The following is a 19,753-nucleotide window of genomic DNA, read 5'->3' as shown; positions in this document are numbered from 1 at the left end:
GTCAGTCTAGGTTGTTGTGTGGTCGACAATTTTAAAGCCGTTTACTTTATTTTAAAGAGATCAGCACACAAAAAAAGAGAAGTGAATATAACTAATGATAAACAATCATTCCAAGCGTTACATAGGATGGGAAATCTTGTCACGTGATAAAAAATTTCCATTTCTTCATAGAAAGCTCATAAGTTAAGGTTATCATGACAATCAGACAAAAATCTCACTCTGCAAGTTGCAATCTACACCAGCTTCAGCGGCACGGCGAGGCTTGTTTTTCCGCCTGCTTCCATTTTGTCGGAATCCGGCAGGCTTTGTTGAATCATCAGTTCTGATGGCATTCTCCTCTTTCATTTCATCTATCTTTTCTTTAACTAGTGCAGATCTTTTCCTTTTTCTCTTATCCTCGGTGCTGGAATTATTAACTTCCATAGTCTCCACCTCTTTTGTATTTCCTGATGCTTTTTCTACTCCCACAATTTCATCCTTTTGTGACTTTTGTTGTCTTCCACTTCGCCTGTATGCAGAAACTTTGTCCTCTTCAATTCCAGGTTCTTCCAGCTTAGCAACAACAGATTGCTTCTTTCCTTTTCCTCTGCCTTTACCCATAGTGAAAAGGACCTTGCCGGTTAAATCTACCAAATAGCTCTTCAACAAATCTGCAGAGGAAAAGTAATTACGCTTAAAGGTTCAAGTGTAGGTTGAAGAACACTAAATCACAATGAAAGATGTCAAACAATTCAAAAGGAAATAGTTCTGAGCACACTTCATGTTTCAGTAATACGCTAATACTTTACACACCTCTACTCCGCTCGCCGGCAATACTTCATCAGTAATAATTCCTTAAATCAATTCTCAGTGCCTATTAAAGCAATGCTACCAAAGAAAGAAGTGAATCAAGTGTTATGCAGGTGATTATTTCTCTTCAGTGCTCTGCCCATGAAGGAACAAGTAAACAACACATCAGTTAAAATCTGAAGTGAGCTAAAAGCAATGGTAGAGGACATGGAAACTTGCGCCATTTAACAAAACTACTGAATGTTTGGCCAAAAGAGAAAAGAACAAAACTACTTAATGTAATGTTAATGCATGGCCAAACGAAGAAAGAGCTCAACCTCACCGAGCACACAAGAAAAGATAACAAGATATCAGACCTATGGATGATTTCTTGGGGCCATTCAAGAACAACATTCTTGCTTCTTTCCCATTTTCTCATTGAGTGAAAGGTACGAAATAAATAAGATTGATTTTTCAATCAAAAATACTATGTGAAATTTCTGGTTTTTCCTCTTTCTCTATCCCTCTATCGTAGGTATGGCGTTTGAATTGATAGAGAATCATTTTTTTTTAGTATTATTACATTCCAATTCCTTTCCATACCTCCCAAGAAAAATCCTGAATTGGATCCCAAATTGATGGGTTAGTGTGAGCTTATCCATGCGATCATGCACTTTTCAAATAGAAATCTATTTTTGAAAGATCCTCGCTTCCATGGTTTGGGGAGTCTTCAAGTTCATTTTGTTAATTCAGAAACAACATTCACAGTAAGCATGGGATTTGCAACACGTCTCTTTGAGATTATAAGCAACCAATCCAAGGAATATGTCATGAGTACAAATTCAAAGAGAGAATCCAATCCCCAAAAACCAGCCTGTTGGGAAGAAGAACTACTTGAACTTATAAACCCCACTTACCTTGCAAGGCTCGGGCTCCCCAATATGAGATTCATTACAGAATAGGGATCTCCATCTCCCCCTAGCCAGAGCCTATTAGGGGAATGACAAAATATTGCCATGTCTAATTTAATATTACTCTCCTCAGCAGCGATTTGAAGTCGTTTACTGATACAAAATCTACTTAATAAAAAAAGGACCTGAATCCCATTACGCATTCAAATGAAACTGTCACCAAACCCAATCCCAATCTAGCTAATTGAACATCCTAATTTCCTCTGATCCTGAACAAGTACACCTCCGTGACTAAACAAGTTTCCTCGCTAAGATTCGTAAAATAAAAAGACGATAGGATTTAATAGGAAAAAAAAAAGAACAATAAACAGCCTATTCTGTAAGATTCATTAGAAATAAATAAAGCAAGGGAAACCAAGAGAATTGCGGCTAACCTCTTATACTTTATTTACTTTCTGCATCTGAAACACAAGGATTGCCCATTCTTATAAAATCTGGTCACACAAATCTGGAAACCGTAAAAGCGGAATTCTTTGACTGGCTTCTTGTTGTAGAGAGTAATTCTAACGTACAACAGAGTCGATGAAGCAGTGGAAGAAATTGATCTAAATTAGATAAGAGGAAGACCCAGATCAGAAAGGGATGCGATGGATAAATGTAAAAGATTGAAGCTTCTTCCTATGTAGCCAAGACGAGTTTGAGAGCAGTAATAACCAAAGGAAGAAGAAAAGAAGAGGCAGATGAAAAGCAATGAATTGGAGGCAGTAGGAAGGAAAAAGGGCGACCGAAAGTATATGCATTGAAAATGACAGCAGCAGCATCTAAAATTTCTTAAAATAAATGATAATTTGTAATTTTAAAAAAAGTTACCCTTTGCAATGAATTAACAACCAAATTTGGTAATTATATATTACCTTTATTTTAAATTATAAAATATTTTTTTAAAAAAATTTTTATCTTAAAATATAAAACACTTAAAATAAATTAATATTTTATTAAATATGTTAATTTTAATATTATATTTTCTCTCTTTATAATTAATGTTGATCTCTTCTCTTTTTAATGTATTAAATAATAAATATTTTTAAAAATTTATATTTATATTTTAAAAAGATAAAGTTATTAAGTATATTTAATAAGATTTATTGATATGTAAAATTTTATCTAAAAATATTTTATAATTTAAAATGGAGGAAATATAAAGATTCATTTATCTTTTGTTTATTAATATCAATAAAATTAGGCAAAACATTGTTTTTGGTCTTAGCATGTTTTTGTATTAGTCTCTACTTTTGTTTCATTATTTTAAATTCCTCAAGTTTCATCTAATTGCAATATTAATCATCATATTTTAAGAAAAAATTAATTATTTAATTTTTGAAATTTTAATTTATTTATAACTTAATCTTTAAATTTTAACTTATTATAATTTAGTTCTTATAGTTTTAACTACTTAAAATATTAGTCCTTATATTTTAAAAATAAAATTCTAAAAATTAAAATTATGTTGACATTTAGGGACTAATTTTAAATTATTAAAAATTTTAATTTGATAAAGAATATAATGATTTAATCTTTCTAATTTATTTTTTAAAATATAGGAACTAATATTTTGAATAATTAAAATCATAGAAATTGAGTTAGAATGAGTTAAAATTTAATAAATAAATTATAACTATATTAAAATTTTAAGGATTGTGGTATAATGAATCAATGCTCAAGGGCTAAGTTACCACTGAACTAAAACTTCGAGTACTAAATGATTATTTTTTTTTATTTTAAGCATGACCATAAACATTTAATTGTGACTAACATGCGCATAAATTTTGTTGCTTTTTTTATTGACTTGTCAATGTTACGATGAGTTATATGAAAAATAAGTACAAGACAACCAAAAAAAAAAAAGTAGGACATTAAATCATAATCCTTAAACATGCTATGGATTGAGCTTTAAAAGGAACAAAACACATAACTAGGGAAGATAGGCAAAAAAAATAGTAGCCATCTTGTTCATATAATATCCAACTCATCATAATTGTATCAATTTGCCAATAAAATTAAACAAAATTATGTGCACACCGACATGTTTAACTCCTTAAGTGATGATAATAAAGACTAAAATTTAGTGGCAAAGCCGGGACTTAGGGGTGCAAGATAATTTAATTCAAAAATTAATAATTATTTTAAAAATAATATAATTATAATAGAAGTAAAATTGCAATAACATAAATAGATTAATTGTTATTTTTTTTACAAAAAATATGTCATACAGATTGATATAGTTTTTCATGAAAAATATTTTCTTCACATCTTTTATCCATCATTAAAATATTACAAATGAGCTTTTGAGATTAAATTTTTTTATTTAATTCAAAGTGTGCAAAATACTAAAAGTGAGAGATGTAAAGTTATAAAATTTATATACACTACTTACAATTTTATCAAAGTATGCACCCTCCTCGCCAGTGAGTAGCTCCATCATTGCTAACCTTGCAAACATATGAAATTTAAAGCACTTGCAACAAAGAAATAGAAGCACATGGACTAATGCTAAAACATATTAAAAGCGTAAAGACCAAATCTTGTAATGTAGAAGAGACCTTAGTGTAATTTAGAGTCGGGAATAAGGGTCAGGCTTGACGGGCCGTCCGTTTAAGCCCGTTTTAATAAGGGTTAGGGCGTAAAAATTTAGCATTTTTTAGGGTAATTGGGCTTCGAAGCCCGACCCTTTTAAGCCATAGAAAAACGGGCTCAGGCTCGGGCGGCCCGTGAAGCCCGTTTTACTATTCACAAAGTATTGTTTTCACTTCTTTCTAGATAATGTGCAAACATTGATTTGTATTTTGTACCAGCAATTGGTTGAATTGTTTTGTGCCATTTTATAATAATTTTTATATTTTATCTTGTGATATATGTATAGATATATATTTGATAATAAAATAATTTAATTAATAATTATTGTAAGTGATGATGAAGAAGCTGCAAAAATAATTAATATTGAGCCTCCGCCTCCATCTTTTACAAGTGGACCTACATCTAAGGGTTTTAATATTTTATTTATGGATGATAATGAGGGAGATCTTGAACTTGATTAGGATTGATGATGATGTTTGCCTTCATCTTATTTAGACTTTTCAATTTTTTGTTCATTTTTTAGATTATGTGAGACTTTGATTTAATATATGTTAAATTTTAAAATATTTTAAATAAATCTTAATGTTAAATTTTATTTTATTTTTATCCGGGCTTACGGGCCCGGCCCTGAGCCCTATGAATAAGGGTCGGGCTTCAATTTTAAGATAAATTTGGGATAACCGGACTTTAAGGCCTAGGCCCATCAGGGCCGGGCCTATAAGGGCCGAGCCCATATAGGCTAGGCCCGCCCGTTTACCAACTCTAGTGTAATTAAAATAAATTCTACCATTTATTTACTTTTAAATAATCAATGCGTACATAAAATTAAATAAAACTTCAAATAAATTTCAAACTCCGTGAAACTTATATCAAGTTAAAATGAATTCCCATGATTTATTTTTTAATTGGAAAGGTATATGAATTATATGTGTGTGTATATTTAAAAAAACACTTTGGTTCAATTTTAAATCTCTTGAATGTTTTTCATTAATCTAAATATATAAATATTTGTCTAACCGAACACTTATACTTATGAATAAAAATAAATGTGAAAATGTTTTTTTCAGGTGTGGGAAAAAAGATGATAAGTTTTGACTAAGTTCAACATCCGAGAATATACCATACATTTAACTAATGGAATACCTTTTGTTTTCCAAAAAATATAATGCACATTGTGTATAATTTAATATTATCCTTTCTGTTATATTTTTTTATAAATAACATATTAAATAAATAATATTTTTAAATGTTTATATTTTTTTGAAAAACATTTGTAAAATATATTTAATTAGTTTTATTAGTAGGTTTAATTTTATTTAAAAATACCTTATAAATTAAAATGAGAGAATATAATGCAATCAATTTTTTATCGGACATACTTCCTCTAGTCCCACTTATAAATCATATTTCATAAAATTTATTTAATGTTATTTATAAGTCACAATACAATTTTTCAAATAATATTTGAAAATATTTTTAAAATTAACTTTTATAAAAGAAAAAATTAACACGGCATCATTTTTTTATTTGTTATGTAAAGATAAACTTAGAATTTTATACATTTTTATTTTTTATATTTTTTTCACATTGATATTGGTGAAATTAGTAAAAATAATAACACCGGAGTGATGTCTAGCTACCAGCAATAGACAGCTTATTTCCTCTCTAGTCTGTGAGGTCTAGGAACCGGCAGTTGTTCTTTGTGCCAACTGCCATGAAAGGAAACTATTGAGTTCCAAACAAGGCTAATCTTCAATAAGCTAATTAAGTTCTAAACAACGAGACTAATCTTCAATGGGCTAACTACAAAGTATATAATCACATCCACTAATCAAGTTAACTAACTACAGGCAATGCGTTTCACAACACATGCATGTCATTTGTTAATCATCCTTTCACCACTCGAGAGTTTTGGAGAGAAACTAGAATGTCATTATCAAGCCTAGATCATTAATATGTCGAAACAATGAAAATGTTATTTCTGAGAAAAAATTTTATCCTTCAAATCTTGCCAAACTTGAGGGCCACTTGGATGGCGATTTACATACTGCTGTACGAACACTTCCTCTGAGGTTGAAACTACAGTACTTAAAGAAAGATTGGGATCAGCACATCCCTGTTCCACAAGCCACTTATACAATGAGACCCTAAGCTGGGCTCTGTCAGTTCTGTAGTTAAGAAAAGATGGGAAGTTGACTAAAGATGATATGGGATATCCAAGTTCATTTACAAGATAGTCAATTTTCCGGTTGATCGCGGTAGCTCTGAGATTAAGAATCTGAGGGGAAATTTTAACCATTTCCTGCACGTCTTGAGGATCCAAGCCAGCTCGAACAATACAGTCGAACCTCTCTTGGAGTTCCGCTCCCTTACCTCTAAACACCTTAAATGCTTCTTCCATCTCTTTAGAGTCCTTATCATATCCCAAGCTCAACAAGAACTCTGTCTTCCGCAACCGGGATATTGTCGCTTCGTTGTGGCCTGGCAAAGGCTTAACTCTTATTCCCAATTCCCAATTCTTCAATTCTAGCGGATTATCCTGTATAAGCATCCTAAGTCGCTTCTTCCCAGCTTTCAAGTTACAAAGTAAACTATTTGTTCTTCTCAAAGTGAATGAACCCAACATTAAGGAGTGAGAATGGAAAATCTTCCCAATCTCTGCAGCCTCCATATCAAGTTCACTTAAGATTAGAAGACAATGCCTCAAATTTGAAAGGAATTTGCTCACTTTTATTGGTGGAAAATTTACAAATATGAAGGATATTACATCCACTGACAATCCAAATTTTAGGAGGAAGACTATAAGGGAGAGTGTCCTGCTACCTCCCGATCCGTCAAAGAAAAAGTCAGGGTGCTGGTTGATCATGTCAGATAACTGTTGCTCAGTCAAAACCCTTCCAAAAAAGCACATGACCCTAAGCATCTGGCTCCAATTACACGAAGTCCCATCCAATAAATGTCCCTCAATCCAATTAATATCATTCACATAATGCCTAAACTTCCCTATAACCTTGACAAAATCAGGGTTACAATCTCCAATCAGAAGGTATGGACTAGAAGCAATAACTTTTAATAAAGTAGAATGGCAAAGACCCAATCTTTCGTAAGCTTGGAGCTTTGATGGTAAAACCCCGTAATCATAGCGAAACGCTTGAGTTGCTTCCACATATATCCTCCCCATCTTATTACGGGGGATCCCATAGTTACAAAGAGTGTGATAGTTCCCCAGTAACAGTTGGTCATCACTCAGAAAAATCATATTTTTCGGTAAAAGAGATGCATATTCAGAAGGTTTTAAACCCATGCTTTCGAAGAAGGGCTCAAATTCATTGATGGGATGGTAACACAAATACCTGTAAACTGATAGCCTGATGTTCTCCTCTATGGTTACTTTCTTCATAAGCTCCTCAAGAAAGTAAGGTGAGTTTCTACTCATATTATCCGCATCCAAGTACTGGATGCTTCTAGTATTATGCAGATATTCAAGTAATGCAGCTTCGGCTTCTTTCAGGGCCTGCTTAATGGTGAGACCGACAGCAGTCAGAGCCGCTTCAAGATCTTCACAATAGGCAGGTGGAACCGCTCTGTCAGCTCTGTATAATCTAGGGTTTTGAGCAATAGACCCCACTAGGTTTTCTGACGACCTGAGAAAAAAATGAGAAGCAAAACGTCCGAGAGTGAATGTCAATCTAAGCTTTCGCAAGTGGATCATCACCACTCCAGAGAGATTTAAGGCGGGTGAGAAGAGGAGCAAAAACACGCTTTGTCAAGTAAAGCTGCCAGAGTCAAGATAGCAAAACAGGATGGGGAATATCAGGTACGTCGTCGTCCTCGTTTGGGTGAGAGTCGAGATAGAGGAGCTTCGTAGTAATCTAAATGAGATAATCGAAAGAATTTCAAGGAGCACGAAATGGAGTCTCCGACCTCCGGCCTCCACATGGCTCGTCGATTAGGGCACAAAGTTCAAATAAAATGGTTGCAAAATTGCCCGCCGTTTTTGAGTCTTCTTGAAGGCTTGAACCACCGAGGCCCGGCCCATACCTAATCGCCTGAACAAGCCAAACGGTCAATTGCCCAAAAAACGACTACGCAATGTAGCCACATCATTAATTGGCGTCATGGTTAATTGGAACAAAATATTGGGCTTCTATTTGCATGAAAGAACATGTGCGTTTCTGAATTGTCCTGCATGCACACAAATTTTGGTAGTTCTAACTTAAGATGACCGTGGTCTTTCCCATTCTGTTTGGATGAAAAGAAAAAAATTAAAAAATTAAGAAAAAAATTAAAAAAATATTATCTCTCTTTATGTTTGGATGATAAGAAAGAAAAAAAAAAAAGAGAATGAGCAAATATTAGAATGGCTATAATATCCTTATGTGAAACTATATAATGCTTTATATAATTATCTTTATAAAAATAAATTGAATGAAAAAATATATTAAAATTAGCTTCATCAAAATAAATTCAAATCAAATTATTTATTAAAGAATATATTTCCATGATATTGTATTTTAAAGCCAAAAAAATTAGTAAAAACATAATATTTTCTATTTAAAAAATAAAAAGTGGGTAATTTATTAAAATTAAATATAATAACAGAAAATAATATATATATATATATATATAAAAAACTTTGCCTTTCTCCATCACTAGTCTGCTAGATTATTAAAATCAGAAACATTCCTGGGAGCCTATCTGATCTCTCTAATTACCAGATCCTACTACAAATATGTATTAATATTAACACGGAATTTATCACACGTGTGTTTAGAACTTGGAGGACCGGCAGAAAAATGCAAACCTGCATCTAGTGGAGCGCAGCTTGACCGGTGATATACATTGAAACCAAGTTTAGTGCCCATCAAAAAATCTCAGAGCTCATCATTTTTAAATTATTCAGATATATAATTTTTCAATGAGTATTTTTTAAGTAAAAAGTTATTTTTTAAAAAATTGACAGCTAAAAAATTATCTTTATTTTAAATTCTGTATTCATTAAAATATTTTTTTAAAACAAATAAATCTAAATCATCCAAATTATATCCAGACAATTCAATAGTTCAGGGATGATGAATTCTCAATACTCATCTATATGATGAGCATTGAAATTGATTTTGATATGCATACAACAAATCAAGGAGCATGGGGTAGAGAGGAAGGCAGACATGAAACAATAATTTTCCTTCCAAAATTTCCTCGTGCATGTAGAGAAAATTTGGGGGGGGGGGGGGGGAGAGTGGGTCTCATATTTTATTGTCTCCCTTACCTTCCTTCTTTTCATTTTTTTCCTTATCTAAAAAGATAAAAAATTATTTTCTCCCCTATTTTCCTCCTATATCTTATTTTCTTTCACGTTTTCTCTCCATTTGAACAAAGTATTAGACCATGATCTCAAAATAAGTCGTGTTGTCTATGTCTTATTAATAGCAAAATTGATGATTTGATATAGTCAAAAAGAGGCAAATATTAATTACTCCCTCCATTTTAAATTATAAGATATTTTTAAATAAAATTTTACGCACCAATAAACTTTGTTAAGTATACTAAACAACCTTAGTTTTTAAAATAAAAATAAAAATATAAAAAATATCCTTCATTTAATATATTGAAAAGAGAGATGGGCAGAAATTAAATGGAGAAAAAAAGGTAATATTAAAATATAAGCATATTTAATAAATTTTTAATATTCTTAAAATGTTTTATACTTTAGAATAGAGATAATAATATTTACATGTGTGCTTATACACACACATGCATACAAACATACATATAAATGTGTGCATACATTTATGTTAGAGTAATTTTTTGTATCTATATAAGTTTATCTTATTGTTGGAAATTTTGATTGAACTTTAGTTTCACATAGAAAGACTGTAATATTTAAAAAAAAATCATACCAATTATAAAATATAGTCAATATAAAGAGTAGAGAAGAATAAGACAATACAAAAAATAGATAGAAAACAATTGAGGAGAATTTTTATTTATTAGTGTACATATATTTTGAACATGATCTCTATTTATAAACCTTTGACTATTCAAGTCCTATCCTAATATTACAAAATATAAAAAAGCATATAATGATGCATTATATAACCTTTAAAGATCATAAGCTATTAATAATAAGAAACTCATTTCATGCTACTCATTAGGACATTAAGAATAAAGAAATTCTAAGAGCTATAAGTTATAGACATATATAACATAATATTTATAATACTCTCCCTTAGATGTTTATAACAAGCATTGTTCCTTATTAAAGCCTCATTAGAAAAATTTAATGGGATAAAAACCTAGTAAAAGAGTAAGACAAAACCTTTTCAAAAAACCTTTCCATTAAAACCTTGTTTCATTAAAAACCTTTCCAAAAAAACCTAGTAAGACAAAACTTTAGAAAGGAAAAAGAGTACAACATAATATTTATTCCCCATAGTTTCTCCTGGTAACAATATCACCTCACTTTCCTAGGTGATGTCATCACTTTATATTTTTGAGTGTATGCATTCTAATACCATACACTAACTTTTTAAATGTTAGAGTTGGCAATGTCTTAGTAAACAAATATGTAAGATTGTCGCATGAGTGGATTTGCTATACATCTATATCATTGCTCTTCAAAAGGTCATGAGTGAAAGAATTTTGGAGAAATATGTTTTATTCTATCTCCTTTCAATTGAGCTATGCATGCTATATTATTTTTATATAATATTGTTGGAATTTTTTTCCTAACAATAAATCACATATTGTTTGGATATGATGAATCACTGACCTTAGCCAAGCACATTCCCTACTTATCTCATGAATTGCAATTATTTATGTATGATTTGATGAGGTAGCAGCTAAAGTTTGTTTTATTGGATGCCAAGATATTATTATACCCTTATAAATAAACAAATATCTAATTTGTAATCTACCTTTGTGTGGATCCAATCGAAATCTTACATCTACATAACTAATAAGTTGTAATCTAAATTCATTAGAATAAATTAATCCCATATCAATTATTCCTCGAAGATATAGAAATAAGTGTTTAACTCTATTCTAATGCCTTTCTATTAAGGAAGAACTAAATCTTACTGTTAGGTCTTATTGAATTAGCAAGATACATCAATACATTTATAGCACTCAACATGGTACTTCAGAAACAAGAAGTTCTTCATCTTTTTCTTGAGGACGAAAAGAATCTTTTTTATCATCAAGAGATCTTATAACCAGGGGTGGAGAGATGGGAGACTGGAGGGGCCACGGCCCCCTAATTTTTTAATTTTTTTTCTTAGTAAAATGTAAGGATTATATATTTTTAGTTTTTTTAAATTGACACATTATAAAAGTTACGAAACACTATATGAAATTCTTATTTTAATTATATATGTAGTCTTTTATATATGTATAAAGCAACTATTTTAATAGCTTGAAGATGTAGATATCATAGGATTTACTCATTTTTAATAAGATAATACTATATATGTTCTTAAAAATGTCATATTATTTTGCTTTCATTTTATATTCAATGAAAGAAATTGTGAGAATTATTATTAACAAATTTTGTTAAGCATTACAACAAAAATTGCAAGGTATATTAAATGCTATGTGCTTGATATCTATTAAAAAATCACTTATCCAAAAGTTAAGAGATTTGATGAAGATATTTTTCTAAAAAGAAATTACTTTTTTTAAAACAATCAAGCTATTAAATTTTATGATATGAATGGTTTTTACTCTCATATAATTTGATTTCATTGACAAAAAGATTTTATGACAATTGAGTATTATTAATGTGTTGATATATTTATTTACTATAATTATCATTTGAAAAGAATTAAATAGTAATTCAATAAACAAGTAATATAGCTTATTATATTGAATAGAACTTTAAATTTTAATAATGTATTTAAATCATTTAATTCTCATATAAGGATGATAAAATTTTCATTAATTTAATGACAATTCACGTTGAGAAGAAAATTGCTAAAAAATTTATTGCAGACATAATAACTAATGATTTTTATATCATTAAAAATTGATGAGCAAAACTTAATATGTGCGTGTGTATTGTTATACATGTGTAAAATTAAATGTAAATATATGTGTTGAAATATTTGTATTATATCGATGATATATACACACACACATATTTAACTTTTCTTTAATTATCATATATACTTGTCATCTCGGCCTCCCTTAATAAAAATTTTTGGCTTCACCCCTGCTTACAACTAGAGCCGATAATTTAGACCAAGCCCGACGGGCTAGCTCGAATTGGCCCGAAAAAATTTAGAGCCAGGCTTAGAAAAAAGGATGTTTTTTTTTATGTTTGAGCCTATTTGGACCGGCCTGAATAGGCCTAAAAAAATTCAAGCCAAGCCCGATCGGGTTGGAGCTTGGCCTGAATGCCCGAATAAAACAATTATATTTTTACAAAATATATAAAATATAATAAATATTAATTAATTTTTTAAATTTTAGATTATTTTATACTAAAATACCATATATTTGAGTCCTAGACATCATTTAAGTATTAAAAAAATATATTTTATATTTTTTTAAAATAAAATAATTAATTTTAAAGTAAAAAAATAATTAAAAATAATTTTAAAAATTAAATTCAGGTATTCAGGTCGCTCGAAGCCTGAAAAAATTCGAGCCGGGCTTGGCTATTCGGGCTTTTCAAAGAGTCGGGCCTGTTTGGGTTCAGGCCTGTTCGGCTCGAATAGGCCCAGCCCGCCCGAATTCCTAGCTCTACTTACAACCATTAGAGTAGTTAATGAATGCACTCTATCCGTGTAAGATTGATTCAATATTTTTTTAATGTAAGTTGATTGATAAAAAAAATTTATTTGCTAAGTGTTTGATTTATAAACCAAGGCAAAATTTTGTTCTTTCAAGATCTTTCATCTAAAATTTTTTTTAAGCAATCAACTACTTTTTAGAGCTCTTTTAGAGTTCTAACTATATTTAAGTCGTCTATATAGACATAATTATAACAAATTCTGACTCATTTCTCTTTATAAAGACACATGGAGGGAATGGATTGTTTTTATAACTTTCATTCAACAAATATTCACTGAGATGGTTATGCCACATTCTTTCATATTGTTTCAGTTTGTGCAAAGATTTATGCAAATGAATTATATATTTTTCTCGAGAATCTTTACATGCTTCTGGTAATTTGAATATAATCCTTTAAGGATTTTCATATAAATTTTTATTTCTAAAGGGTCATATAAATAGGATGTAACAACATCCATTAAGTGCCGTCAAGTTTTTCATGTACTATCAGACCAATTAAATATCTTAAAGTGATCGCAACTATCAGAGGAGAATATGTCTTTTCATAATCAATGCCATGTTTTTGTAAAAATTATTATGCTACTAATCGTGCTTTATATCTAGCAACTTCATTTTTCTCATTTTGTTTTTGTACAAATACCCATCTATATCCAACTGGCAATACATCATTAGGTATCTAGACTATAGGTCCAAAAACTTCATGTTTTGAAAGTGAACTTAACTCTATTTGGATTGTATCTTTCCATTTGACCAATCAATTCTACATCTACAGCCTTCAATTGATTTCAGTTCTAGATCCTCATTTTGATTCATTATTTTCACAACATTATATGAAAATATGTCATTAATGACCATATTTTTTTCGATTCCATCTTTTTCTTATAGTGACATAACTTATCAAGATCTCTTCATTATCTTTAGATATCTGGACCTCTTCTAAGGTCTTTTGATTAGTTATGTATTTGTACTCTTTTAGAGTACCAACCTCCTCAACTATACCATCTTTATTTTGTACTCCTTTCATCTTTTTGGAATTTTATCTTTGTAACTAATTGGTCTACCTTGCTTTAAACATAGCTTAAATTCATTTGCACTTTCTAATTGTCCTACTGGAACTTAATTCTAATAGGAACATTTTTAGCTGAAATATGAAACTTGGTAATTCTTTTAAGGTCAATAAATGTATATGGAAATTCATTTGCAATATTTTGTAAATGATTTTTTTAACTTTAAGTTCACATTGTTTTATATAAGGGTTTAGATGAGATAGATATAATACATTCCATGTAATTTCTTTGTCAAGCTACTTATTTTCTCTCTCCAATGTTGGAAAAATGGTTTCATCAAAATGGCAATTATCAAAACATGCCGTGAATAAATCTCCAATCAATGGTTTTATATGCGTGATTATAGAGGGAGATTCAAAACCAACATATATTCTCAACATTCTTTAAGGTCCCATCTTTGTGCATTGTGGTGGAGTAATAGGAACAAACACTGCACATCCAAAAATTCTAAGGTGAAAAATATTTGGCTTCTGACTAAAAGCCAATTGTAATAAAAAAATTTATAATAATTTATTAGCCTAATAAACACAAGTGTTGTTGCATGTAAAATCACATGTCCCTATGTTGAAATAGGAAATTTTGTCCTCAGGAGCATTATGTCAGTCTAGTCATCAATTGAAGGCATATGAATAATTTTGCTAGACCATTTTAAGTGTGAACATGTGCATAGATTTTTTAATTATTATTCTAGTTGATATGCAATAATTATCAAAAATTTATCATGAAAATTCACTAACATTATTAAGATGAATCATCTTAATTGCATAATCTAAAAATTATGCTTTTAATTGAATTATTTGAGCAAATAATCTAATAAATGCTAAATTACGTGTTGATAACAAACACAAATGTGACCATCTTATAGATATATGTATTAAAATTATAAAATATCTGCATGGTCCACATAGTGGATGGATAGGTCCACATATATCCTCTTGAATATGTTCAAGAAAAGCAGGGAAATCAATTCTCACTTTTGTAATTGAAGGTCTTTTAATTATTTTTTCTTCAGAACAATCAACATATCAAAAATCCTTAAATTGAAGAATTTTTCAGTTCTTCAATGGATGTTCATGTAAATTTTTAATAAATCTTCGCATCATCGTTAACCCAGGTTGGCCTAACCGGTCATGCCAAATGATAAAATGTATCTTAATTGATAAACTTCTTGTTGACTATTGCATTTATTTCAATTGAGTATAGTACAAACTAGAAGATAACATTGATAATTTCTTGATGACACTTTTCTTTCTAGATCTAAAATTTGTAATTTGTAGATATTCAACATCTTTCTCATTTGTAGTTTCAATAAGATACTTATTTTAACGAATATCTTTAAAACTTAATAAATTTATTTGAGAATTAGATGAATGTAATGCCTAATCTATAATAATTTTTATTCCTTCGGGTAATATTATAATTACTCTTTCGAAGTTATCAATTAATTTAGTATTACCTGTTATGGTATTAATGCTTTCGTCTCTTATTGTTAAATAGGTAAGTATTTTTTTAATTATGGTATGTGCTGTAGCACTATTCATGAGATATATATCTTCATTCTTAAGTCCAATGAAAGAAAGGGGAATATCCATATTCTTCAACAAAAGAAAAATTATATTAAAATATATACTTGATAAAATGAAACTTGTTCGAAGCAATAACACTTTTATTATAAGAAAATAAGAAAGCTGGATGGAAACATAATCCAAAAATATAATCTAAATTATTCTAATTATTTTTTAACCAAATTTGTTTAATCTTAATTTTCAAAGAAATTAGCCACCTTCAAGTGTGTCATAGCATTAAGGCCATTAATATCATCCAACTCATTAATATTATCATTTTTGTATGCAAAATTTGCCTCAACATAATCTTATTTTGAGAAGTAAAATTTGCTTCCACATTATTTGAATTCTTTTTTTATGGAGGCTTGATAAAGCTTTGTTAGATGCTCGGGTATGACAGGTACATTATTAATACCCCTTCATACACACCAATAACATTAATTTTCAACAATTTTTAAATGATCACTCTTATCTCTTTTTTGCTTTTCATTATTTTTTTTCTTTCAATGGACATTAGAATTATAATTAGTACCACCACCATCATGATAACGGTAATTAATACGTCCCCTGCCACAACCATGTTCGCATCTGCAACCACAGTAATTACTATGTATAGTCATATTTGCTTTAGGGAATGGAGTTGATCTAATGGAATGGATTTCATAATTTTTCATCAACAGCTCATTATTTTGTTTATCCACAAGAAGACATGAAATTAATTTAGAATACTTTTTAAGATTCTTTTCATGATATTGCTGCTACACAGGAGAGAGGAGAGAGAGAGAGAGAGAGAGAGAGAGAGAGAGAGAGAAATGATAAATAACCATAAATAGATTATAGAATATAATTCATAATAAAGCACAGTATAAAGAAGCACAAACATGAACAACCAAACTTACTATACAAATAAGACATAATAAAGATATAAAAAAAATGCAATAAAGCAAATAAGTTGATCAATGAATCAAACAATTCATATGATATTAACAAATGAAACAAAAATCTATTAACAACATAAATTGATTAACACACACACACTCTCTCTCACATAACAAACACAAAATGTATAATATGTATATATATGTAGTATTAATTTAATGAAGGACTAAAAAAATAAAGATTATTAAATACATAAACATAAAGAAAGAAAAATAAGTGTATCAATCTTCATGAAAATATATGGAACAACAAATAATAAAAATAAAGTAATGGATGGTAAATGAACAAAATGAAAAAAATATAAAATCACTTTGTAATTAAGAAAAGAAAATGATAAGAAAATAAAAGAATAAAATATAATGTAGTAAATATATAAACAACATAATTATGAATGTTAATAGAACAATAATAAAAAATATAATATATATATATATATATATTATAATATAAGAAAATATTAACTTAGCTAAAAGCTCATACCTTATTTTTAGAGCTAATTCGTGCTAATAACGTGTTATAAAATATAGTTAATATGAAGAATAAAAAAGAACAAGACAATAAAAGAAATAAAGAAAAAATAATTGAGAAAAAAATTTTATTTACTAGTATATATGCTTTGAACATGACTTTTATTTATAGGCCTTCAACCATTCAAATCCGATTTTAATGTTAAAAAGATATAAAGAAGCATATAATGGTGTATTATGTAACTTTTAAATATTATAAGCTATTAATAATAATAAACTCCTTCCATGACATTCATTAGGACACTAAGAATAAATGAATCTAGGAGTTATAAGTTATGGATATTCATACCATAATATTTATAATAATACCTTGATATTGTCAGCTGAAAAAATTTAATTTATTAATGCATTTTGGAAGAGACTGATTTTAAAGTTTGTAATCTTTTGTTATGTTGATTTTAAGCAACCAGGGTAACATAAAAACCCCTTGGAATATCATTCAATGACCCTCTTTAGCTCTGGATCCTTCCACCCAACTTTATAAAGTACAAGACCAATCTACTCTGACAAAACCATCTTTGAAACTCAATAGTGAATACCCTCTCCTCCTTTGCACATAGTTGATTGCTCCAAACAAATATATGCCCAAGCTATGCTCCATCATTTGGTGGGGACACTCACTTGTGGTTTGCTTCCTTGCTTTTGGTGATGATCTGACATTATTTTGAGCCGCTTCCTCTGCTGTTTTATTAGCAGTTGCAGATTTCGTTGTATCTGAGCATTAAAAAAATAAATAAATAAATAAAGTAACCCTGATGTAATTACGTTAAACAAGATTCGCAACCAAGTTATGCTGTATTGCGTTTAGTACCTCCAGTTGTTCGTGAAGACTCCTTTGGACCTCAAGCTGAAGTTGTAGTGATTCCTCAATCTGCTTATAGCTGGCACCAAGAAACATTTTACGTGTTAATTATGGTTGAAGAAATAAGACATGACAGAGGATTTACTGAGATTAAATTGAAAAATGTGGATAACATTTTAAGTTGAAGCTCGGAGACTCCTTCTGGTCCGTTTCCTTCTCCAGATTTTTCTGAAATACCAAAAGCCAAGCCGGTTACTGTTTAGCCCAAGAGAGTGAATACTGTCCAAAAATGCAAACTAAAATATCTAACCGATCTTGGACATTCACATTTAGCCTCCAATATACATAGGCCATATTTTAATTTCCAGAGTGTTTCATGTCTACACTCACCATCCAAACGAATGAAAAAGCTTACTTTCATTCAATTTTCTATTAGAGGAGGTCTAATGATGGGATTTGGGTTTGTATGAGGACACTTTTTCTCCATAAACCATCTTTGGAAGAAACTCTTTATTAAAACAGATCAAAATACAAAAGAAGATTGTATGTTTGACCGATATTTCATGCAGGATTATATGTATTTGGTTGAACGAGGTACTGCTGTAATATAAGCAAGTTGGACAGAAATATAGTTTACCCCGCAAATCTTTCCGCACGCATATTGTAGATCGATATTTCTGCAAGGCAAATAGAGACGGACAAGTAGTAGGTACGATTAACGAAGTTTCATAACAACATATGATTTGCTTAATATTAAGAATTTTAATCACCTGCAAATGACTTTTGATGTGAGAAATGGTCAGCATATCTGAATCCATCATCTTTAGTATGGACTTAGGCTTTGCCTCTACAATAATTAGGATCGAACGACACGATCACAAATCAAGACCTAAGCAACGTGTTGTTACACTAAACTATATTATGTCGTGTGTCAAGTAAACTTACTTTCAGGACCACCAAGGCAGTCAACAATCATGACGAAAGGCTCATGAAGATCCTTGGTCCATCTTATTCTTCTTTTACGAGTTAGAGAGCTCCTAGAAGTAGAATAGAGTTGATCGAAGAGGGAAAACAAGCAACCCCACAAGCTCGTGAGCACCGCTGATCTGACTAATATAGAAGGCCAGCGAATCATCACATATTACAGATATACACTGTTAGATAACTGAATTCAAATCTAGTCCTAATTTCCTTTTTATGCTAAACGATAGATTAACAAAGGTAAAATTCGACCTTATACGAAATCAGAAAGTTTTAGTAATAAGTAAGAACCTGATCACTTCTCTGAAAGGAAATTTCGAAGGGCTTCACATCTGTAGCAGCAGCAGCATCATGAACCGGCAGTTCATTTTCTTGCGAATGCTCACGGAAAGACAATTTATCGCCAAGAAATCCTTATATTTGTCTGAATCAGAAGGGAAACCCAGTGTACATTTCAGAGAAAGAAAAGCTTTTCTCGCTGCTGTCAAGAAAGATTTCAACAATGGAGTGCAAGGAGTTAGCGAAACTAAAACGAGAGGCTGATGGATCTTGTTTATCGGTGGCGGTCGGTGGGGTCAAACCCAGAAGAATTATGCCATGGAAGTGGCAAATCTATTTTCTCTAGGAGCTCATCGGAACAAAAAACTAGTAGGAATATCAATCTGAGGTTCGTGTTGGTGATGAAAGCTCGTCCAGGCTGTGCTTCCACACAAGGCCATCAGCTGATGTTGGAAGAGGAGACATAATGTTGAAGGACGATCTAATG

The 19,753-nt window shown here is 30.4% G+C and overlaps 3 protein-coding genes across 4 annotated transcripts; all 3 read right to left on the bottom strand.

Moving 5' to 3' along the window:
* Positions 1 to 72: 72 nt before the first annotated feature.
* Positions 73 to 2,432, bottom strand: LOC129300551 (uncharacterized). Of its 2 annotated transcripts, XM_054939124.1 has the most exons (3): positions 2,114 to 2,432; positions 793 to 924; positions 73 to 650 (listed from the first exon to the last, which is right to left on the bottom strand). In XM_054939124.1, exon 3 carries the CDS (start codon positions 598 to 600, stop codon positions 202 to 204), a length of 399 nt encoding a protein of 132 aa, XP_054795099.1. In that variant the 5' UTR covers positions 601 to 650; positions 793 to 924; positions 2,114 to 2,432; the 3' UTR covers positions 73 to 201. The 2 variants fall into 2 exon arrangements, with proteins under 2 accessions (XP_054795099.1, XP_054795098.1); XM_054939123.1 differs by lacking the exon at positions 793 to 924.
* A 3,837-nt stretch (positions 2,433 to 6,269) lies between these two features.
* Positions 6,270 to 8,266, bottom strand: LOC129300550 (transcription termination factor MTEF18, mitochondrial-like). Its single transcript, XM_054939122.1, has one exon. It carries the CDS (start codon positions 8,023 to 8,025, stop codon positions 6,289 to 6,291), a length of 1,737 nt encoding a protein of 578 aa, XP_054795097.1. The 5' UTR covers positions 8,026 to 8,266; the 3' UTR covers positions 6,270 to 6,288.
* A 9,373-nt stretch (positions 8,267 to 17,639) lies between these two features.
* LOC129300549 (myb family transcription factor PHL5-like) lies at positions 17,640 to 19,400 on the bottom strand (the record flags this gene model as incomplete). Its single annotated transcript, XM_054939121.1, has 7 exons — positions 17,640 to 17,918; positions 18,016 to 18,085; positions 18,180 to 18,234; positions 18,644 to 18,683; positions 18,777 to 18,853; positions 18,952 to 19,116; positions 19,287 to 19,400. Coding segments are annotated over 7 exons (635 nt in total), but the record flags the coding sequence as incomplete, so codon positions are not given.
* Positions 19,401 to 19,753: the final 353 nt, after the last annotated feature.

This window comes from Prosopis cineraria, unplaced genomic scaffold (genome assembly GCF_029017545.1).
Source record: "Prosopis cineraria cultivar Desert tree isolate PC_DT_omini unplaced genomic scaffold, ASM2901754v1 PC1642, whole genome shotgun sequence".
Taxonomy (NCBI): domain Eukaryota; kingdom Viridiplantae; phylum Streptophyta; class Magnoliopsida; order Fabales; family Fabaceae; genus Prosopis; species Prosopis cineraria.
This window is presented reverse-complemented; position numbering and strand designations above follow the sequence as displayed.

Coding starts and splice junctions, on each gene's coding strand:
- LOC129300551 (XM_054939124.1), bottom strand. CDS start 600: ATGGGTAAAGGCAGAGGAAAAGGAAAGAAGCAATCTGTTGTTGCTAAG.
- LOC129300550 (XM_054939122.1), bottom strand. CDS start 8,025: ATGATCCACTTGCGAAAGCTTAGATTGACATTCACTCTCGGACGTTTT.